This window comes from Microcebus murinus, chromosome 1 (genome assembly GCF_040939455.1).
Source record: "Microcebus murinus isolate Inina chromosome 1, M.murinus_Inina_mat1.0, whole genome shotgun sequence".
Taxonomy (NCBI): domain Eukaryota; kingdom Metazoa; phylum Chordata; class Mammalia; order Primates; family Cheirogaleidae; genus Microcebus; species Microcebus murinus.
The window spans coordinates 155,474,365-155,497,676 of NC_134104.1; the positions used below are offsets into that span (position 1 = coordinate 155,474,365).

At 40.4% G+C, this 23,312-nt stretch overlaps 1 protein-coding gene across 3 annotated transcripts in view; it reads left to right on the forward strand.

Moving 5' to 3' along the window:
- Nucleotides 1-23,312, forward strand: part of RBM5 (RNA binding motif protein 5) — a 29,553-nt gene that overhangs the window by 4,929 nt on the left and 1,312 nt on the right. For 2 of the 3 annotated variants that reach the window (XM_012771336.3, XM_012771335.3), the window contains exons 4-24: nt 556-711; nt 6,817-6,886; nt 7,364-7,437; nt 9,912-9,995; nt 12,285-12,345; nt 13,354-13,419; nt 13,682-13,842; nt 14,938-15,035; nt 15,765-15,852; nt 15,967-16,044; nt 16,128-16,200; nt 16,822-16,907; nt 17,303-17,387; nt 17,601-17,692; nt 19,454-19,615; nt 20,016-20,165; nt 20,248-20,319; nt 20,944-21,123; nt 21,410-21,484; nt 22,571-22,668; nt 22,749-22,878. In XM_012771336.3, the coding sequence (XP_012626790.1) occupies nt 556-711; nt 6,817-6,886; nt 7,364-7,437; nt 9,912-9,995; nt 12,285-12,345; nt 13,354-13,419; nt 13,682-13,842; nt 14,938-15,035; nt 15,765-15,852; nt 15,967-16,044; nt 16,128-16,200; nt 16,822-16,907; nt 17,303-17,387; nt 17,601-17,692; nt 19,454-19,615; nt 20,016-20,165; nt 20,248-20,319; nt 20,944-21,123; nt 21,410-21,484; nt 22,571-22,668; nt 22,749-22,878 (2,139 nt within the window). The remainder of the gene's footprint in view (nt 1-555; nt 712-6,816; nt 6,887-7,363; nt 7,438-9,911; nt 9,996-12,284; nt 12,346-13,353; nt 13,420-13,681; nt 13,843-14,937; nt 15,036-15,764; nt 15,853-15,966; nt 16,045-16,127; nt 16,201-16,821; nt 16,908-17,302; nt 17,388-17,600; nt 17,693-19,453; nt 19,616-20,015; nt 20,166-20,247; nt 20,320-20,943; nt 21,124-21,409; nt 21,485-22,570; nt 22,669-22,748; nt 22,879-23,312) is intronic. The other variant, XM_076007881.1, reaches the window with a different exon arrangement.

Genomic DNA, 23,312 nt, shown 5'->3' on the forward strand with positions numbered 1-23,312 from the left:
ACTTCATGAACTCATTTAGGTTTCACTATATAAGGTAAGTGTTGCCATTTTTAAAATGAGACAATGGGATTATAATAGTATATATACCCTGTTTCAGACTATTTTGAAATGAATAATAAATATAAATTATAATGTTTCAGTCATCTTAACATATCTTTTTTCTTTATCAGAAAATTTTGACAAAGAATATCTTAGCATATCTTTTATTTACATTCATTTCCATAAGCATGCATAGCTTTGTTTAGAAGTTATTGCACTGTCCATATAATTTTACACTGTTTTTTTTTTTCCTTTATCCACTTTTCATGCATATGATCTTCATATAGGTAATGGTATTTCTTTCTATATTGGTGGAATGTACAGTACGTTATTAAACCATTTCCTGAACTAAATGGTTGTTGCTATTTTAGAAAACACTGCAGTAAACATCAATATGGAGTACTTATTTAGTTTTTGTGTGTGTTTACTTTCTTCCTAAGCATAATTTCTGAGAGTGGAGACCCTTAATCAGGGTACAGGGTAGTTTTAATTATAATTTTGTTTATTATAAATCAGAGAGAGCGCGAAAGAAGGAACAGTGACCGATCAGAAGATGGCTACCATTCAGATGGTGACTATGGCGAGCATGACTATAGGCATGATATCAGTGATGAGAGGGAGAGCAAGACCATCATGCTGCGCGGACTTCCCATCACCATCACAGAGAGCGATGTAAGGGGAAACGACAGTTCTAATGAACAGTCCAGGAGGCACAACAAACTTTGAGCTTCTATCATTTTCTCATGTTATTGTTTTATCTCAAGCTAATACAGGTTGTGAGTATTCCTTATCTAAACTAAAAGTGATTTGGATTTCAGATTTTTTCAGATTTTGGAATATTTACATTTATGTAATGAGGTATCTGGGGGATGAGACCCAAGTCTAAACATGGAATTCAGTTAATATTTCCTCTATACCTTATATACATATCCCAAAGGTAATTTTATATACTGGTTTTTTTTGTTTTTTTTTTTTTTTTTTTGAGAGACAGAGTCTCGCTTTCTTGCGTAGGCTAGAGTGAGTACCGTGGCGTCAGCCTAGCTCACAGCAACCTCAAACTCCTGGGCTCAAGCGATCCTCCTGCCTCAGCCTCCCGAGTAGCTCGGACTACAGGCACGAGCCACCATGCCCGGCTGATTTTTATATATATATATTAGTTGGCCAATTAATTTCTTTCTATTTTTATGGTAGAGACGGGGTCTCGCTCAGGCTGGTTTTGAACTCCTGACCTTGAGCAATCTGCCAGCCTCGGCCTCCCAGAGTGCTAGGATTACAGGCGTGAGCCACCGCGCCCGGCCTATATACTGTTTTTGATAATTTTGTCCATGAAGTAGTTTTGTCTGCAACCTGTCACTTCAGGTCAGGTGTGGAATTTTCCACTTGTGGCATCATGTTAGTACTTAAAAAGTTTCAGATTTTGGAACAGTTTGGATTTTTGGACTAGAGATGCTTAACCTGTATCTCAGCTAGTGAAATGTTTTTCTGTCTTTATGGTGGAGTTCTCTGAACTTGGTTCAGAAGTAAATTACCATTTATATTTAGGCTTTGAAGCTGAGTGGTGTATTTTATGACGTTCCTTAACCACAAAGAGCAGGTCTTTTTTTTTTTTTTTTTCTTTTTTCTTTTTCTATATATATTAGTTAGCCAATTAATTTCTTTCTATTTATAGTAGAGACAGGATCTCGCTCTTGCTCAGGCTGGTTTTGAACTCCTGATCTTGAGCAATCCGCCCGCCTCGGCCTCCCAGAGTGCTAGGATTACAGGCGTGAGCCACCGCGCCTGGCCTTTTTTTTTTTTAATTTTTAAGTTTTTTTTTTTTTTTTTTTTTTTTTTTTTTCTTTCTTAACCATAATGAGAAACCTGAAAGGGAGCAGGTCTCATTCCTTCATAAGCTCTTAGAAGGTAGTCAGTACTATGGTTTTTTTTGTTTTTGTTTTTTTTGAGACAGAGTCTCGCTCTGTTGCCCTGAATAGAGTACTACAGTGGTGTTAGCCCAGCTCACAGCAACTACAAACTCCTGAGCTCAAGCAATCCTCCTGCCTCAGCCTCCCAAGTAGTTGGAACTACAGGCATGCGCCACCATGCCCCGCTAATTTTTCTATTTTTAGTAGAGATGGGGTCTCTTGCTCAGGCTGGTCTTAAACTCCTGAGGTTAAGCAGTCCTCCTGCCTCAGCCTCCCAGTGTGCTAGGATTACAGGTGTGAGGCCACCGTGCCCAGCCTACATTATTATTAGATTGGTTATTTATTTTAGATAAGGCTGTATCAATAAATATATAACTGTCTTCATAATCTGGCCTCCCTTTGATTTCTAGAAAACTATACTATCCCTTAAGCCTCAGAGAAACTTGTTGAAAAGGAAGGCTCGAGGCCAGGTGTGGTGGCTCACGCCTGTCATCCCAGCCATTTGGGAAGCTGAGGCAGGAGGATTTGCTTGAGGCCAGGAGTTTGAGATCAGCCTGGGCAACATAGCAAGATCAGTCTCTAAGAAAAAGAAAAGAATGGCTCATTCCCTGGCTGACTCAGACTGGCCAATGAGAGTCTTGGTGTATTTGGCCTGCCTGGTTTTGAACAACTCTGGCCCTCACCCTTTCCTTCCAACCACATCCACCAGCTGCTTCCCACTTTGGCCATGTCGTCATTATACCATTGTGCCTTTTTTTGCTTGGAGACTCCTTTTTGTGAGGCCTTTCCTGACCTACTAGGCAAAATTTCTTCTTCCTTATTCTCTTACTGTATTCATGACTTTTTTGTAGCATCTATACTGTAGATATCAATATGCATCTGTCTCATCTCCATAAGATCTCTGAAAACAGGTCTCTGTTAACTAGTCATCTCTGGGTCCCCAACCCTTGAACACAGTATGCTGCTCAGCTGATGTTGGTGAAATGAATGTGAAGTTTTAAAAAACTTGTTTTTAAAAGATGTAAATGCACAGCATTGTGCCAATATCTGTTGTCCTGGAATAGTCAAAGTAATATTCTGACTACTGTTCAGCTCAATTTTAGATAAAGCTAAAATTTTTAGTTTTCTTGATAAACCTGAAAATAAGTATCAGGTTTACACAGCTTTTAGTTTCTAAGCACTAGAAGTAATCAATGTGATGAATTCTGAGACAGAATGTTAAAGAGTTAATAATGATTAATCATTTCATTATTTGTGATCCACTACACACCTGCTATACTGTGTACTATATTAGGTGCCATGGTGATGCAGAGCCATGGATCCTGCCTCAAAATAGCTTAATTGATGAATAGCTAAGGTCAGACAATGGTGACAGTACAGACTAGAAAGGAATTGTTGAAAAGGTCCTGCTGAAGGGCTCTGGAAACTTATTTCAGGAAGGAAAGGGGCTCCATGGTGATATTAGTTCAACTAGTTCTTGAGGAGAGACGGACATGTTTTGGTCTGGTGGAGAACTGGGGGAAGGGTGTGGTGGATGGGCCTTCCAGTCAGGGAGGATCACATGAGCAGACCTGAAAGGTATCGAATCTAGATAAAGCCTAACAACTAGCTTGATTTGTCTGGAGTCAGAGACTTTTGGCAGGGGAGAGGTGGGTGGCAAGGTGCTGTTGGGGCTGGGGGCCAGTTTCTTTGAAAGCCCAGCTAAGCATAAAAGAAAGTTACTGAAAGTTTTGCCCAGTAGCAAAGGCTGTGCAGGTTAGTTAAAATGATGGGGGGGAAAGAATGGTGATGAGTGGACAGGGAAGGTAGAGCTGAGCTCAGGTAATGGAGGCGGTGGGGAGTAGGGGATGCAAGAACTCCTACAGGAGTTGATTCAGGAAGGCTTGCTGATTGATCACATTGTCCCCTTGAGGAGGAGTCTGTGTGGCTGTGGCAGCCTGTGGAAGGCATGGGTAGTGCAAGGCCCTAATTGACTTTTGAGGGCCTGCCATAAGATTTTAATGCTGTGTATTTTAGGTTTCTTCAGGGAAGCAGAAGTGGTACCATGAAAAAGGCTGGTTTTCAAAATAGTATTTCTGAAGTTCTCAAATATTGGGCAATGTTCTTAGAGGATTTTCTTGTTGAGATCTTAATATTTGTAAAATGTATAAAGAACATCTGAAGAGAATGATTATTAACAGTCCCTCTGTTAAATAAAGTATCAGTCAGTTTGATATTTATCGATGATCTGGCAGACTTGTTTACCGAGCTGATACCCAGACATAGCAGCCTTACAACAAAGACTGGACTAAAAGAGATCCATGTGCTTCCTCATTGCCATCATCAAGAGGCTGGAAAAGAATTGTTAGAAGCATTAAGGGGATGAGATGGATGGATTTGGAACATAGGCATGTGTAGTGAGCTGTAGTAGAAGTTTTGGATTATAGTGTTCCTGTTTCCATTTTGTTTGCTACTCTAGCCATGATTGAATATATTAGATGAAATGTGAGAATGTGAGGATTTTGTTCAGTCTGAAACTCCCATTGCCCCCACTTTTTTCTTTTTAATTCTTTTTTTTCCTCTTGTTTTACTTAAGCATTTTTATGATGATTTAGATAGAAGTTCTTTAGCAGTGTTGGTTCTAGTCCTTCAAACTGTTCATGTCTTATAACATTAACTGTACTAACCCTTCTTCACCATAGGGTGGAAGGAGGGTAATGACACATTTTAGTTATGTTTTCAAGATAAAGTCTTAGTGAAAAATAAATAAATATTCTTTAATTATATTCCACCCCCCCAAAAAAATAAAACATTTTAAGATTAGAGTATTTAATCTTCTCTTGAACTTTAGTATATCACCTTTGTTATTCTGTTTCCCTTTTTTAGTGTATCCTCGCCCCCCCCACACACACACACACACTGACAAGTAAACTCTTAGAAGAACTATCTATAGTTACTATGTCACTATATATGTTACTGTATCACTACCTTTATAGTAAGTATCTTTAATTGCTTTGGTGACTAACTCAAATTTACTGTGTTCCTAAGTATGAAGCTGAGTTTCTTGGTGCTGCCAGGTTCAGCAGCACTTTTGTGTGAGAAAATAGATACAGTTGATTCTCCTTATTAGTGGTAGTTAAGTCCCACAAAGTTACCATGAATACTGAACTATTGCTTCCAGGGGAAATACAGAGTTAGGTCTCTATAAGCCTATGGTCACAACATTTTTGTCAACTGATCAGTACGTAACCTTGTTGTATGTGTGTTTCTGTTGAAGTTGCCTTATTTAATATATATATATACACACACACACACACACACATATATATGTATGTATGTATTATTGATTCAGTAATATTGAGCTCACAGCCAGCAGCACTGTAACTCATGCCTGAATGAAGTTTATAAGGCACATCACAGCCTTCTTGTGCTTAGGAAACTAGATAGCACTTGAGCACTATGCTTGGGGAGCCATTTTAAACAGCAAAATCTCCAACTAAAAGCACCAGAATATGACACTAGACACTTGTTTACTATGTGAAAGCTTAAACAAGGCAAAACATTGCTTTGTTAGATCTCAGCTGGAAACATATTTGGGCAACTCAAAATTTTCATGACTTCATGTGTTCAAGGACCATGAAAGTGCCACAAGTCTTGATTTGGGGTTACAGATTTTAGTTAGTAGGCAAATTTGCAAATGCAAGATCCAAGAGTAATGAGGATTGATTGTGTATGATCCTGCAACCTTTGTACCTAATGTAGGGGCCACTGAAAATCTCAGTTTCACAAATTTATCCCTGTTTTTTACCTTGGAGTATTGCTGCCTTGATAGGATTGATAGAAACTGTCACGCGTGCGTGTGTGTGCGCGCGCGTGTTTATCATTGCCTTTTGCAAAAAGGACTTGGTCTGACCTCTTGAATAGAATATTTTCTTCTAGGCCCAATTAATGTTTATTTTGATTTACTAGAAGCCTGAAAAATGTTATGAACTTTGATAATTTTCACCATTAATGTAAATGTAAGAAAATTATTTATTTTTTAAGATGTATAGAAAATGTTTATCTTGAGGGTTTGCTTCATTTTTTGGCTGTTGAATTTTTTCTTTTAACCTGAGAATAGATTTCAAAGAGAGAAAAGGCTATTCTATTGATTCTTGATCAGATGTACTTCAGAGGACAGTGACACATCCTCTCTTCCTATTTTAAATCAAATATTCTTTCTGAGTCTTTTAGATAAAAGAACAGTGAGATTAGACTAAAGAAGGAAGGCTTGAAGGACAATATACTATGAGTAAGGATATGTATCATAACATAAATTAATTGTACATAGGGAAATTCCCAGGGAATATATAATGAATGCCTTCAAGGCTATTATAATATATTAATTTCTGTAAGAAGCAGTCCCTCTTTTTTTTTTTTTTTGCATGTTAGGATAATTGCATTTTGGTGATAGAAGTTTAAAACTTGGCTAATTAAACAGTTGATATATTCACACCTGTAATCCTAGCACTCCGGGAGGCCAAGGTGGGCGGATTACTCGAGGTCAGGAGTTTAAAACCAGCCTGAGCAAGAGCGAGACCCCGTCTCTACTATAAATAGAAAGAAATTAATTGGCCAACTAATATATATAGAAAAAATTAGCCAAGCATGATGGCACATGCCTGTAGTCCCAGCTACTCGGGAGGCTGAGGCAGGAAGATTGCTTGAGCCCAGGAGTTTGAGGTTGCTGTGATCTAGGCTGACGCCACAGCACTCACTCTAGCCTGGGCAACAAAAGCGAGATTCTGTCTCACAAAAAAAAAAAGTTGATATAATTTCCAATCCTTGAACTTTCTTCAGTATAGAATAGTGTGTGGCTGTAGCTTTAACTATAAATATGTAAAACCCTGTGCAGATTCGAGAAATGATGGAGTCCTTTGAAGGTCCTCAGCCTGCGGATGTGAGGCTAATGAAGAGGAAAACAGGTGAGAGCTTGCTTAGTTCCTGCTTTTCTGGTTCTCTTCCCCATTCCCACCTCAGTCCCTAAAGAACATCCTGATACCCCCAATCTTCAAGCACATGAATTCAGAATGAAAGGTTTGCCATGGCTAAGGAATGTGACTCTTTGAAAATGACATTAGCATCTGAGGAGCTTTTTTAAAGCTTTGTTTTTAGGTTTTTTTTTTTCCCCCTTGGTAAGTAGTGATTTATAAACTCCTTTTTGACTGTAGTCGGTTGCATGGTTACTTTAGGTGTGAAATCAAATCAAGTGGCATTTAGTACAGGCGGCTGTTCCTTGCCATGGCAAAGTATCAAGAAGATCCCCAAGTCAAGTCACATTTGTAAAGCTGCTTCCCAATTGGCTTTGTCACGCAGTGTTGAAGCAGTGGGAGAGAGATTCACCTGTTATAAAGGAACTGACTAACACGAGTATCCCGTCTATATCTGAATGCTGTCTCTAGGTGTAAGCCGTGGTTTCGCCTTCGTGGAGTTTTATCACTTGCAAGATGCTACCAGCTGGATGGAAGCCAATCAGGTTGCTTCACTCACCAAGTCTAGATATTCATGAAAATGGAACAAGTCTGTACAATTTAAAACAAAAAAGGTTGAAGGAGTGGTTTGTTCCAAAGGAGTGACTTTTTAAAAAAAAAGCTTTGTATATATTAAAATTGAAATTACTAGAATAAATACAGTACAAAGGACTGTACTGGAGAATTTATTCTGCCTTTAAACATGGCTACCTACTCGGCAGGGCTTTGTTAACTGTTGAATACCTGTCTGGTAATTACCAAAGCATCTTAATGTTCCCATTTTCCCTACCTGATAATATTCTTATTCATTATGTCCACTGAGAGTAAGATTAGAATATCAAACTCTCCATTTGACAGTGAAGAAAACATAATGGAAGTCTGTGGCAGGCATTTTTATAAGTAATTCCTTATTTCTGTTTGAAGACCATAAGCCTCCTAGAGGCATAACTGCTCAGATGGGTCTTCAGGGACTATTTAAGGACCAAGTGGAATTTATGAACAATAAGTCTGATGAGATTAGCCTGGGAGCAGTGTCCTGCCGCTGTCTAATCTAATTAGAGTGGCATTAACATTCTAATCTTCCTGAGAATGCCTTTTATAGTCTCTACAAAGCAAATCAGGAATGGTTCTTTGATGTAGCCTTAACTGAAGTGTTCTTCAGTTTATTGAGATTAATGTTCAGTGCTTGGCACTTAAATAACATTTTTTACATCAACTCCAAAGCACAATAATTGAATGCCTTTAACCAAGTGCATTCTGGGAAGTTAGCTTGACTCATGATGTTGCTTTTGTGCATTATTTCATGACTGGCGTCAACCGTGAATAAGCATTATATTCTTTGATTGGTAATATTGTTTATAACAAGACTCACTAATTAGGTATCAGTTTGATTGACTGATTTGTTAAGATTTTTAAACCTCATTTTCTTAATCCAGAAGTCAAAGCCTGATCTTATAAAAGTAGAGCTTCATTCATTTCATAGCATGGATATCATCTTGGTAAATCCAGAACATCATATACAAGTTTCATGTGAGTCTGCTTTCTTGACATAACAGCATCTTTTGATGCAGTGGATATGTCTGAATGGCTAACCTGGGAGTTTAAAACTCCTCAGAAATTAAGACCTATAAGGCATTTAAAAGTCTCCACAATTTTAATGTATACAAAGCTATGTTAATGTGTAATACTTCATTACCGTTCAAATTCACTCCAGAAATAAAAGGCCAATAGGATTAGGGACTCAGTGGTAGTTTGGAGTTTCCCCCAACACATCCCTTCTAGTGGGATGATCTATTGACATATCTCCCACCTTCTTTATTTTTGCTTCTGTACATCACTGTGAGTGGATGGCCCTTCAGCTCTTTCCCTCTTGGCTAGACGTGTAGTCTTGCCTTAAGATATTGCAGAGACAAAATTTACAGCATGTCTTAAATCTTCCAGGATTTGCAAGAACCAAATTACTTGACAGTATGTATGTTTAGAGGGGTTAGACTCCTTTTTAAAATCTGGATATCTAACCTCCTACTTAAATCTGTTCTGATAGTGTCAGACCACCCCACCCACCCAACCCCCCAACAAAAAAGGAAAAGAAAAGATGCTCCTGTTAAATGAAGGCTCTTGGGGGGCAGGTGCTAGGTAACTCTTGGCTAGCCTGATTCAGCTCAGAGTTTTGACTTTTTAAAAGTTAAGTCTCTAAGTCACGTGGTTAACTTGAACGATGAGGTTATATATGCATTTATAAACTTTTCCTACCCCCCTGAAGAAACTTCATTGGCCTCCTGGTTACTCATCCTGAAGAGAATACCATCCATTTTAGTGAAAAACACATCTGTCACCTAGGACATCACATGGTTGCAGTTGGCAGGAAAAAAATCTCATTTAGCTGTTTTAGAGTTGGTGGCATTCAAAATAGTCCCTCCTGAGAAAGAATGTAACTAGATTCCCTTTAAAAATGAGTTCCCCTTTCTTTTCCCCACAAAGGACACATCCTGAAGCAGGAGTTTTGAGGGGAATGGGAAATATAAAGACTTTTACTTTGCATAAGGATGGGGACTGGGAAAAAAGTGAAGCGAAGCCCAAGGACACCATGCCAAGGGTTAAAGTAGGAGACAATCTCAGAACTGGGAGAGTTGTGTCTTCTACTTTTTGACATAGATTGTCATTCTCAGGCAGCCTGTAAATGCTGAATGTTAGGACTTCTGTCTCTCTCTGCTGGAGACACGGCCTGGTGCATGTCAGCGTTTAGTGTTTGGCAGCTTTCTCAGCACTCCCTGACTCCGTTTACCTTTACTCCGCATCCCATTCTCTTACTGCCTATCTGAAGGATTGGATGGGCAGAGTATAGGTGGCGGTGGTTGGTCCTCCCCGTATGTTGTCCATTTAATTCCAGAGCACTGATTTTTCCGAAGTGTGCTCTGCCCTGGGAAAATGGACACATGTTCCTCACAATGGGAATAACTAACTAATTCTTTTTTTACAGAAAAAGTTGGTGATTCAAGGAAAGCACATTGCAATGCATTATAGCAATCCCAAACCTAAGTTTGAAGATTGGCTATGTAACAAGGTAAGCATATGTTCTTCTCAAATAGACAAATCTCCTTCTGGATTTCGCTCTTTTTTATTTGTTTATTTCACTATCCAAACAAGGAAACTACTAAGGACACAACCACCAGCTTTTATCATAAGGTAATTTTGTGCTCCTCTGCTGATATTGGAGGACAGAATCCTCAAAACTCTAGAGATTTTGTTATATTGAGATCCAGGTTTAAACTCAGACTTGGGGGGGAGGGGGGAAATGGGCATTTATTGAAACCTTAAAATCTGTACCCCCATAATATGCCAAAATAATAGATAGATAGATAGATAGATAGATAGATAGATAGATAGATAGATAGATAGATAGATAGATATAAATTGGGGGGGGAAATCCAGGTTTATAAGCCCAGGGTTTCAATTAAGATTTTAGGTGGGCTGGGCGCGGTGGCTCACGCCTGTAATCCTAGCACTCTGGGAGGCCGAGGCGGGCGGATTGCTCGAGTTCAGGAGTTCGAAACCAACCTGAGCAAGAGCGAGACCCCATCTCTACTATAATACAAAGAAATTAATTGGCCAACTAATATATATATAGAAAAAATTAGCTGGGCATGGTGGCACATGCCTATAGTCCCAGCTACTCGGGAGGCTGAGGCAGGAGAATTGCTTGAGCCCAGGAGTTTGAGGTTGCTGTGAGCTAGGCTGACGCCACGGCACTCACTCTAGCTTGGGCAACAAAGCGAGACTCTGTCTCCAAAAAAAAGATTTTAGGTGTGTTTTACTTTACTGTCTATTGAATTCTAGAGTGCTCACCTTTTGACATTATCTCTTAATTATATTAACAAAAATCCTGGAGAACCCTACCAGAGTTTTATAAGGTTTATTATGTTCCTGTAACTAATGCTCCATTTTGAACTTGAATGTTAACACCAATGTTAACATTAGTGTTTTGTTGTGTATGTGTGCCATGTCCAGTAAGGATGTAGACAGTATTTAGTTTACATTATGTTTGTGTATATAGAGTGATCCATATAGTACCGTGTTTCCCTGAAAATAAGACACAGTCTTATTTTTCCTCAAGAAGACACCCTAGCGCTTTTTTTTAAGTACGGTACAATAATCTACATTTATTCAAATACAGTTAAGTCATCATCTTCTGGAACATCATTATAACTCTCCTAACCCCGAATTCCATCCTGAATTTCTTGCGACGCCATATCCTTTAGAACCATTGGCCCCAATCTCTCATGTTGAGCAATAGAGCTCTTATGGGGCAGATGAGAAGGGCTGCTCGCTGTCTTTACTGCTCCGCGATGAAATGCATGGGTTGTGCAGATATACTGCGTAGCCACACCCATCACTGGGTCTTATTTTCGGGGTAGGGCTTATATTGTGCAAATGCTTAGAAATCTTGCTAGGGCTTATTTTATGGGTAGGCCTTATTTTCGGGGAAACATGGTACTCTTTTAATATAAGAAAGAACTTCACCAGTAGCTTTATGTAGAATAGAGTGAACTGAACCCTTTCCCCAACTTAATAAAAATGAATTCTACTTCAAAATATAAGATTTGGGCTGGGCACAGTGGCTCATGCCTGTAATCATAGCACTCTGGGAGGCTGAGGCAGGAGGATTGCTTGAGCCCAGGAATTAGAGGTTGCAGTGAACTATGATAGTGCCACTACACTCCAGCCAGGGCAACAGAACAAGACTGTCTGCAAAAAAAAAAGCTAACTTTTAAAAAGGACTTTAAAACTAAAACCTAGGCCAGACACCATGGCAGGAACCTGTAATCCTAGCACCCTGAGAGGCCAAGGCAGGAGGATCATTTGAGCTCAGGAGTTCAGTACCAGCCTAAATAAGAGTGAGACCCTATCTCTATTAAAAATAGAAAAATTAGCTGAGCACAGTGGCATGAGCCCATAGTCCCTACTACTCAAGAGGCTGAGTTAGGAGGATCTCTTGAACCTAGGAATTTCAGGTTACGATGAGCTATGATGATGCCACTGCATTCTACTCTGGGTGACAGAGCAAGACTCTGTCTCAAAAAAAAAAAAGATTTATTTTTCTTGAAAGAATGTAAATAATATAACATTCTGACTCTTTTTTTCTACCTGCCCCTACTGCTATCTTAGAGGGGACCAGGGGAGGGGCCAGGCAATATTTTTAATTTTTAGGTTATGTTTCTTTGACTTGGATACATGATATCACTTTCTGCTTTTTTTTATGTTAGTTACTGGAACTCACCCATGGTCCCATTGTTCTAACCACATTGTTACTAGAAAGGCTAGCCTAATTACAGATAAAACTTTTTTTTTTCAGTGCTGCCTTAACAATTTCAGGAAAAGACTAAAATGCTTCCGATGTGGAGCGGACAAGTTTGGTAAGCCTGGATTCAGCTCTTGGGAATATATATGCATTAAAACCTGACTGATTGGGTTATTATTGTCTGTGAACCTGAGGAAAAGTGTGGATTTTAGATCATTTAAATAAATAACTTGTATATTTTCTTTAAACCTTTTTCCTTAGACTATTAGATGCTGCTAATGATTGTAAGAGTACAAAAAGTTCCTTCATTTTCTAAAATTAAGTCTGCTCACCCGGTTTGCATTTTGTATCTGCTTTTCATTAGTGCGGGATAATGTCAGTCCTGGTCTGGCCCAATTTTTACATTCTACATTAACCATGTCAAAGTTAATGAGATTTTACTATAGCTACATATGTTTTAAAAGAAAAAAAGCACATATGACTGTCACATGTGCTTAAGGCCAGGTGAGGTGGCTCATGCTTGTAATCCCAGCACTTTGGGAGGCCAAGGCAGGAGGATTGCTTGAGGCCAGGAGTTCAAGACCAGCCTGAACAACATAGCAAGACCCCCATCTCTTAAAAAAATATATTTACTTTTTTTTTTTTTTTTTGAGATAGGCTCTCACTCTGTTGCTCAGGCTAGAGTGCAATGGCATCATCATAGCTCACTGTAACCTCCAACTCCTGGGCTGAAGTGATCCTTCTTCCTTAGCCTCCTGAGTAGCTAGGGCTATAGGCACATGCCTAGCTAATTTTTTTTTATTTTATTTTTAGAGTGATCCTCCTGCCTTGGCCTCCCACAGTGCTGGGATTATAAGCATGAGCCACCATGTCTGGTCTCTACAAAAAAAAATTTTTTTTTGTTTGCCAGGCATGGTAGCACATGCCTGTAGTCCCAGCTACTTAGGAGGCTGGGTCAGAGAAATCACTTGAGCCCAGAAGTTTGAGATTATAGTGAGCTGTGGTTGGGCCACTACACTCCAGCCTGGGCAACAGAGTGAAACCTTAACTCGCTTTTAATGTATTTCTTTAGTTGGTTGTTGTGCTTGTCTGTCTTCAATTTAATCTCCTTCCCTTCTTCTAGACTCTGAACAGGAAGTGCCACCTGGAACCACAGAGTCAGTTCAGTCTGTGGATTACTACTGTGATAGTAAGTTCACATATGATCTTTTGGCCTTTGTGTTAAAAGTTGACCTCAGTTGGAAATTTCTATTCTCTTACGCTTGTTTAAGGAGCAGTAGCAGTTTCAGGTTGTCCCTTAAAAGATTGGTTTTTAGAGTCTTTTTCATGTCAGAATGAAAAATATACTAAGAATCTCCCAAAATGGATTTGTTTATTTATGCTTGAACCTATCTTGAAAAGCATTGGTGGTGGGAATGCATGTATATGTCATTTGTCTCATTTACCCCCAGCAATCATTCTTCGGAACATAGCTCCTCACACTGTGGTGGATTCCATCATGACAGCACTGTCACCCTATGCGTCCTTAGCTGTCAATAACATTCGTCTCATAAAAGACAAACAGACCCAGCAGAACAGAGGCTTCGCATTTGTGCAGCTATCTTCGGCAATGGTGAGGTTCTTTATTTTTTTCAATGCTAACATTTTGCTCATAATTGGTGAGGTTCTTATCTAATCTTTCCTTTTTAAAAGAAGCAACTTTAAGAGACAAGTGTAGTTCATCCAGCTTTGATACTATATATGAGGCTTCTGAAGCCCATGCTTCAAGGCTACTTAATGGCAGTTTTTGCACTGCTAAATTACAGGATTCATTACTTCCATAAGTAGTAAAACTAATGTGTATACCTATCAAGAATTGGGGCCGGGCGCGGTGGGCTCATGCCTGTAATCCTAGCACTCTGGGAGGCCGAGGCAGGCGGATAGCTCGAGGTCAGGAGTTCAAAACCAGCCTGAGCAAGAGCGAGACCCTGTCTCTACTATAAATAGAAAGAAATTAATTGGCTAACTAACTAATATATATAGAAAAAATTAGCCGGGCATGGTGGCGCATGCCTGTAGTCCCAGCTACTCGGGAGGCTGAGGCAGCAGGATCGCTTGAGCCTGGGAGTTTGAGGTTGCTGTGAGCTAGGCTGACACCAAAGAATTGCCAGAACCGAAGTTTGAGCCACAGTTGAGTCTTCGATACTTTGTTTTTTGGTTTTTTTTTTTTGAGACACAGTCTCGCTTTGTTGCCCAGGCTAGAGTGAGTGCCGTGGCATCAGCCTAGCTCACAGCAATCTCAATCTCCTGGGCTCAAGCGATCCTGCTGCCTCAGCCTCCCGAGTAGCTGTGATTACAGGCATGCCGCCACCATGCCCGGCTAATTTTTTCTATATATATTAGTTGGCCAATTAATTTCTTTCTATTCATAGTAGAGACGGGGTCTCGCTCTTGCTCAGGCTGGTTTCGAACTCCTGACCTCGAGCAATCTGCCCGCCTCGGCCTCCCAGAGTACTAGGATTGTAAGTGTGAGCTACCTCGCCCGGCCTAGCATTTGTTCTTTTAATAATACTATATACCTTTGCCTCCTACAGAAAAGAAAGGTGTTTCTTTTCTGTTTTTTTGTTTTATTTTAAATAGGAAACTCTATTTCTTTGAATGGGGATAGGTAGCAGGGAGAGATTTTTAATTATATGACAAAATTGTTTTTCTTCACATTCTCCTTCAGGATGCCTCTCAGTTGCTTCAAATATTACAGAGTCTCCATCCTCCTTTGAAAATTGATGGTAAAACTATTGGAGTTGATTTCGCAAAAAGTGCCAGAAAGTGAGTGGCTTTATTTTCCTTATTTCACACTACTGCATGTGTATATTTGTCCAGAGATGCTTTGCTCTACCCCAAAGCCCATGCTCTCTACACTGAGACTCCTTCCTGGTTGCCAAGGCCAGGAGGGAGATACTTGTCTTTTAGAACTTATTCCCTCCTGTTCTCTATAACCAGCTGATGATGGTTGCCTAAAATGTTTTCAGAGCATGAGAATGGCAGGCATAGCAGATGGGTTGAGAACATGTGCTTTGCAAATGCAGCACTATAGTACAAACCCATGCAGAAATAATCCTTTCCTTCCAGAACTGCATGCTTATAGCTTCATGTATATAGTTCTTTTTTTTTTTTTCCGGCATATTATGGGGGTACAGATTTTAAGGTTTCAATAAATGCCCATTTCCCTCCCTTCCCCCACAAGTCTGAGTCTCCAGCAGGACCATCCCCCATATATAGTTCTTTAGCACTATAAATTTCCCTTTTCTAGTATCATTGGTCACCCAAAAGATGCCTTACTAAATGGCAGGTTACAAAGTAGAATAGTGATACTACAGGGATACTTGTCCACTGATGAATTTGCCTATAAAGACCTCTCCCTCTGTGAAATGTTGCATTGCTGATAGTTAAAAACTGACAAAGGCTGGAGTGAATCACTGTGTCCTTGGCATTATGGGGGCAGTAATTGGGGGTATAGTGAGATAGAATCATATAATTGGATTTTTGTGGTTTCAGAGACTTGGTCCTCCCAGATGGAAACCGGGTCAGCGCCTTCTCTGTGGCTAGTACGGCCATTGCTGCTGCTCAGTGGTCATCCACCCAGGTAGTGACCTTTCCTGTGGTACTTGCAATACAAGGTCAATTGTAGGGAATACTTCATAGCCTCTTTCCTTGCTGTCCACTAAATTTGTCTTTGTTTCTCTTTGACATTTTGTAGTCTCAAAGTGGTGAAGGAGGCAGTGTTGACTACAGTTACCTGCAGCCAGGCCAAGATGGCTATGCCCAGTACTCTCAGGTAGGTAGATTTGACCAGCATCCAACCTCTAGCCTCCAGAGTATGTCCAAGGATAGCAGCTTTAATGGTGGACTTTTCTTCAGTACTCACAGGATTACCAGCAGTTTTATCAGCAACAAGCTGGAGGATTGGAATCTGATGCATCATCTGCATCAGGTAGTAAACATCATCTCCCTTTTACCTTTAGTTCAAGCAACTACAGCTGAAGAAATATTTCTAACTAGACCTAAAGCTAAAAGTCCATTTCCCTGCAAGAATGCAGGGTCATATTCAGGGTTGTCACCATGTGCCTAAGGTTCTGGGAGAAATTAGGGTTTTTCATGTACACCAAGAACTAATAGAATCTCTCAGAGACCGTGTCGTGGTGAGTTTTATTCTTGAAATTCAGCTCTGTATTTCTCCTCTCTGAGTGAGAAGTTTTGGTGCCCATGTAAGTTTAGGTGAACAGACAGGTCGTGTGGCCTTAGGGTGTGTTTTAGTTTTTGTTAAAGAAAATTATAAAAGCCTTATAGATAAATCTTTTCTCAACCCCACAGCAGATATGAATTTGTTTTTTTCCTTTTTTAGCCATTGTACAACATCCTTAACTTTGTATGTCACATTCTAGTAGGATTATAAAGAAAATGAAAATGTGATAGGTTCCAGGGTACTTAGTGGAAATTAGGTATGAAGAACTGACGTGCCCAAAGACAGAAGTCTATATTGGCATTACAGATAAAGATGTTTGGCTCAGAGTTCAGTGCTTTGTCTCTTCCTAACCCCTATGTTTATCATCAGGCACAGCAGTGACCACCACCTCAGCAGCTGTAGTGTCCCAGAGTCCCCAGCTGTATAACCAAACCTCCAATCCACCTGGCTCTCCGGTAATCCTCTTGTCTTAAATACAGAACTGGTGGCTATTGGGGAAACTTTGTTTTATTGTGCAAGTATTATCCTTTCCTACTGTGTGTGCCAGGATTGAATAATGCACATTCCAACCTTATTTCTCTGTGTCTTATAGTATTAGATAATCTAATGATTTGACTATATGTATGTGCATATATTTTAAATATAAAATTCCAAACAGGCTATATTTATACTTTCTGCATGCTTCAACTTGACATTTAGAAAGAAAGTTATCAGCATGTTTTGCTGAAGGATTGCCTTATTACTGCAGTGTGTCTATCAGGGGAGCCCTTCTTCCTGGATAATTGCAGTGATTTAGTTCTCTTAAAAGGCTTTATGGTTGAAATTATATTGAAGCTGCTGTTCTTTCCAGACTGAGGAAGCACAGCCTAGCACTAGCACAAGTACACAGGCCCCAGCCGCTTCCCCCACTGGTGTAGTTCCTGGTACCAAATATGGTAAGCCAAACTGCATGGGGCTGTTGACAGTTGGAAGGTCCTAGTTGTTATTTTTGATTAATAAGAGTTCCTCTCCCTTTGTGGGTGTCAGAGGGACAGTTGGGGATGTGAGAGAAAGAACATTTAGGCCAACTATATCTCACTGCTTCAGAATTTGTAAAGTGAAGCCAGTTTCTCACTGGAATGACTGTATGCTGGATTTTGTTTTTGCAGCAGTACCTGACACATCCACTTACCAGTATGATGAATCTTCAGGATATTACTATGATCCAACAACAGGACTCTACTATGACCCCAACTCACAAGTAAATGCAATGTTTTCTCCCTTGATTTTACTAGAAGTATCTTAGTTTCACTTAGTCCATTTGTCAGGCGTAAAATGAAATATTGCCTCAAAGGAGGGCATGAACCAGATTAGTTTTAACTTCCTAAAAGCCACCAAGATGAAATTTTTATTTTGGGATTTAAATCTTAAGGTTAAAAAATGTTTTGTAGTGCATGCATTTCTGAGAAAAAAAAAGTGAAAAAAAATGTTTTGGCGTATAATGTACATACAGAGAAATGTACAAGACTAAAATGCGCAGTTCTTCAAATGTATAACATGTATAAACATTCATATATTTACCACCACTCAGAAAGAACATTCCCAGCCTTCCTGATCCTTATGTCCCTTGCCTGTCAGTACCTTCCCCCTTTAGTAACTACTATTCTGATTTCTATTACCACAGATGATTTGCTCAAGTTAAAATTTATGTACAGGCCTAGGTAGAAGTTTTAAATTATAGAATTGTAGTTTTCTCCCTATAAAGTGCTCTATTTTAACCATTTGTAGTGGTTAGTGTATAATTCCATGGTTTTTAGTGTATTCACAGTATTATGTAACTGTCACCACTGCCTAATATCAGGACATTTTTATCATCCCAAGAAGAACCCCTGCACCTATTAAAGCAGTCACTCCCCACTCTGTTGTCCTCCTTAGTAACCACTACTCTATTTTCTGTCTCTATGGGCTTGCCTGCTCTTGACATTTCATATAATAGAATCAAATAATATATGATGTTTTTTGTTTAGCATCTTTATTTAGCATCCCTATATATTCTTGAGGATAGAATTTAGCAGATCTATGGAGTGGTGTTTTATTTTTGGTGGTGTATATAACTTCCAAAAAGGAAAAGCAATTTTAACACTCCATAAATAAATAACTATGAGCGGGAACTGTATATATAGAATAGTAAAATAAGTAGTTTTAACAGGAACTTGGCATTAATACCTTGTGGCTTCTGAGAGAATGAAGTGTGAAGCCATGTGCAACCTGCCTGAGCAGGCTGAGCCTCTGCATAGTTCTTCCACTTCTCTCATTTGTGAAGTCTGGCTATTTCTCTGTCAGTTCTCCTTGGTGGCCCTAGAAGTTGTGACTTGTAGGTCTGTTACCCACACTACTTTCCCCAGAAGAGAGGTAACCAGTCTCTTGATCTCTGTTAAGCAGATAGAGTGAGTGGATGGGGAATAAAGAAGAGGAGAGGATAGGTGATACCTTTCCTGTTGCAGTTGAGCTCAGCTGCCTTCACCAACACTTACTTCCAGTCCCTGAGCTAGTGTTTACACCCTATGTTTGGTTGCCTGGTTGTCCAAAACGTTCTATCTGGATGAGCCAAATGATGACCTGTTAACTGTTTGTCATGGAGGATATGTGATCTCCATGACACATCCACCTGTTCTGGCTACCTGGTTGGTGTACACTGTCTATGAAAAAGAGTGAGACACATTGTTTGGGTACCCTGTAGGTATGAACAGAGATTAAATTAATAGGAACTAGACTTCTTGAGAAGAAACTGTATTCAACTTTTACCCTAGAAGTTTGACACCTTTGCTAGCTGGTCCATCATCCTTGCCTATACCAAGGTGTACAAAGGGTCCTTTCCAGGCAGGAAATACCACTAGTCCACAATGTATTTTATATATTTATTTTTGACAAAAACAAACCTTCAACTTGCTTTTTCAACAAAATATTTCTTTTTTGTTTAACATAGCAGAAAGTCTACATTCATTGTATTTTTTTATTCTAGTATTACTATAATTCCTTAACCCAGCAGTACCTTTACTGGGATGGAGAGAAAGAGACCTATGTGCCAGCTGCAGAGTCTAGCTCCCACCAGCAGACGGGCCTGCCTCCTGCAAAAGAGGGGAAGGAGAAGAAGGAAAAACCCAAAAGTAAAACAGCCCAGCAGGTAAGAATATGACCCATATTTCTCTTTTTGGGATATTGGCTTTAATTCTTAGTTTTGGAGTTATGGCATTTACGTCAGCTTTATTTGGATTCTTACAAACTGGACTATACATTTTCTTTACATTAAGCTCTTAAAGCATTTTGCAATTTCTTATTGTTACCATATATCATCTGTTAGTTTGCTTATGTACTTAGAAAAAAGAATCCTAGAAGAATCAGAGTCCTTCAAGCTGTATTCATGAATGACTTTGATTGTGTGTGATAGCATTTCATAGGAATATTTATAGGTAAAAGTGAGAGTAAAAGGTGTTTTGTTACAGAGAATGTGGTCGAGATCCTTAATGGCTCATTGTCATGGCAGAGGGGACTAAATGTTTATTGGTGGTGTTATTTGATATTAGATCGCCAAAGACATGGAACGCTGGGCTAAGAGTTTGAATAAGCAGAAAGAAAATTTTAAAAATAGCTTTCAACCTGTCAATTCCTTGAGGGAAGAAGAAAGAAGAGAGTCTGCTGCAGCAGATGCTGGCTTTGCTCTCTTTGAGAAGAAGGTAATAGCAGCAGGAATGGCCAATACTTCATGATGGGAGCTTACATAGAACCTGAAGCTTATGGCTTTTTCTCTGTTTCCAGGGAGCCTTAGCTGAAAGGCAGCAGCTCATCCCAGAATTGGTGCGAAATGGAGATGAGGAGAATCCCCTCAAAGTAAGGAAGTACCACCAGTGTTTTAAAGATGGTATCTGTGGTTTGTGTCTCACTTTGAGTCTCAACTGCAACTTGGCTAATGTAATTCCTGCTTAAAACTGAATGTAGTCATTGTCAGTGGGTATTTGGAACAATTCCTGCACATATAATCCACGTTCAGAGCTTGATTTTCTGTGTGAGAAAGCAGGTGAGATGGAGTAATGAATGAAGCCCAAAGTCCTAAGCTCAATTGAGTTTCATTGCATCTATGAATAATAGTCTGAGTTTTAATGGTCTGGAAAGAGAAGATTAAGACAAGAAAAAAGCTAATTTTACTTGATAGCTACTGGTCCAGGTGGGCCATTACTCTCGTCTGTTGTATTTGGGATTATTATACACGTTCAGTGGTTTGAAAACAGTCACCCAGGAACCCATTTCTTGGGCCCCAAGAAGGCTGATACCAGGAGGCAGCACTAAAGGACCTGACTGCTCTCTGCAGTTGATGAAATGTGATTCAGTACTAAAGTACGGAATTAGTATTGGGGATCTCTGACATTTTGGATTAGGCAGTATTTTATCTAGGTATATAGCCATCACTATCTTCCTGTTGAACATTTCCAACGACTGCCCTCTTTTTGTCCCCAGAGGGGCCTGGTTGCTGCTTACAGTGGCGACAGTGACAATGAGGAGGAGCTAGTGGAGAGACTTGAGAGTGAGGAGGAGAAGCTGGCTGACTGGAAGAAGATGGCCTGCCTGCTCTGCCGGCGCCAATTCCCAAACAAAGATGCCCTGGTCAGGCACCAGCAGCTCTCAGACCTGCACAAGGTGGCCACACTTCTCTGGGCTGATCCAGGTTGGGAGGGGAAGGTGATGAGATGATATGAGTGCCCTCACTGTGGTGAAGGTTTTTAGTAAATACCTGCCGTTGAATGATTGCCTTATAGAACGCTCTTCCTGATAATAGAATGGAGAGGAGTGTGGCAGCTGGTTTTTCTGCAGTTGTGTACGGTTGGGCTTTGGCTCTCAGAATGTAATAGATGTTGCTAATGTTATGACATTTCAAATTAGGATGGTCCAAATTCTTACTGTGTCTGTAAAATCTTTTGTATAGCAAAACATGGACATCTACCGACGATCCAGGCTGAGTGAGCAGGAGCTGGAAGCCTTGGAGCTGAGGGAGAGAGAGGTAAATGGGAAACAATGTGCCACTAGAGAGAATATATTGGGATATCTCTTCAGCTTTAGCTTGTATTTGTAGCATTTACCCTAGCCCAGGGTCAGGGTAGAAGGATTTGTCGCACTTGTCACCCAACCATTATAACTCATATAAAACCCAGGCTATATTTGCTTGCGAGCTTTACACTGTCCCTTGATCACAAGGGTGCACAGAAGCACAGCCTCAACACTGCTCACTCAGGTCCTGAATGCCAGACACTTGCTGGTGAAGTATGCTGGATCTTGTTGAGAAAATGCTGTTGTTTGGCCTGGCCAGGGAAGCCTTCATGGGCAATGAGGGAGGATTCAAATTAGGCTAAGGGGACAGCAGAGCATGAAGTGATTACAGATGATACAGAAGGAAGGAGTGGGTAGGACATGGTGAGCAGGTCTAGGGGCAGAGGCAAGAGAAGCCTGTGACACCAGTCATGGGTAAGCAGTTGGTGCTGGTGGTGGCTGAGACAGGCTGGGGGCCAGGCATTCAGAGTTGTAAATCCAAATAGAGTCCTGTGGCTAAGAAGTGAACCAGTGGGTTAGAAATTGCCCGCCCTGAGATAATTCAGCAGTATCTGTAGTTGAGGCTTTTGCTTTTTGTTTTTTTCCTTGATGTTTATGGTTCCAGCTCCCCAAGGATTACAGAATAGGTATCTGGAAGCCTCCATGATGCTCTCTGTCCCTGAGATGGGCCTGACTAAATGCTGAGTACAAATGGGCAATTCTGCCTTCCTCTTCCTTTTGGACCTTGGCAGGCTATACTCACGGCCCAGCAGGCTAGTTGAAGAGCTTGACAAGTAGTGGCTAATTAAATAAAACTGCTTGTTGGAGACATAGTTTTGCCCCTGGTTCCACACAGAGTTCATCTCTACAAACTGGACATTTTAGATATGACTTAAGTGTGGTGAGGGAAACAAGGGGATTTGGTATTTCAGACCAGTCCAGAAAAATCAAGCTCCAGATTAAAAAATACTTGAGGTGATAGTTTGGAGGAATTATGTGCATTAAACTGTTACAGATTGAAGTCTGTGAATATTTCTAGCACTGTTTTTTTCTCGCATAGATGAAATACAGAGATCGAGCTGCAGAAAGACGGGAGAAGTATGGTATTCCAGAACCTCCAGAGCCCAAGCGCAAGAAGCAGTTCGATGCTGGCACTGTGTATGTGACATGCACATTTTCCCGTTCATTAGCCAGGGCTCTGGCTCTTTATTAAGTAACTGTGTGTTTGCCACTGGCAGGAATTATGAGCAGCCCACCAAAGATGGCATTGACCACAGTAACATCGGCAACAAGATGCTGCAGGCCATGGGCTGGCGGGAAGGCTCTGGTTTGGGAAGAAAGTGTCAAGGCATCACAGCTCCTATTGAGGTAAGCAGTAGGGCCAGGCTACAGTGGACATTAGGGTTACAGGCTTGTTACAGAGATTTGATGAGATAAAAGCACCAAAAGGGTCTGGGACTCAGGAGCAGCTTTACCATAAAGGGGCAGTGTCCTTAGCCAGGTGATATCATTGCCACTAAGTGAGATTCTTGTTCCCGGCAGCCCTCCCTTCACCTCGTTTTAAGATGTCAGGTAGAAAGAATGGATATGGGTTCTTGATTTAATTTGTTTCTGAGTGATTTTGTTTTGTTTTGTTTTTTGAGACAGAGTCTTACTCTGTTGCCTGGGCTAGAGTGCCATGACATCAGCCTAGCTCACAGCAACCTCAAATTCCTGGGCTCAAGCAGTCCTCCTGCCTCAGCCTCCCAAGTAGCTGGGACTATAGGCATGTGCCACCATGCCCAGCTAATTTTTTCTATATA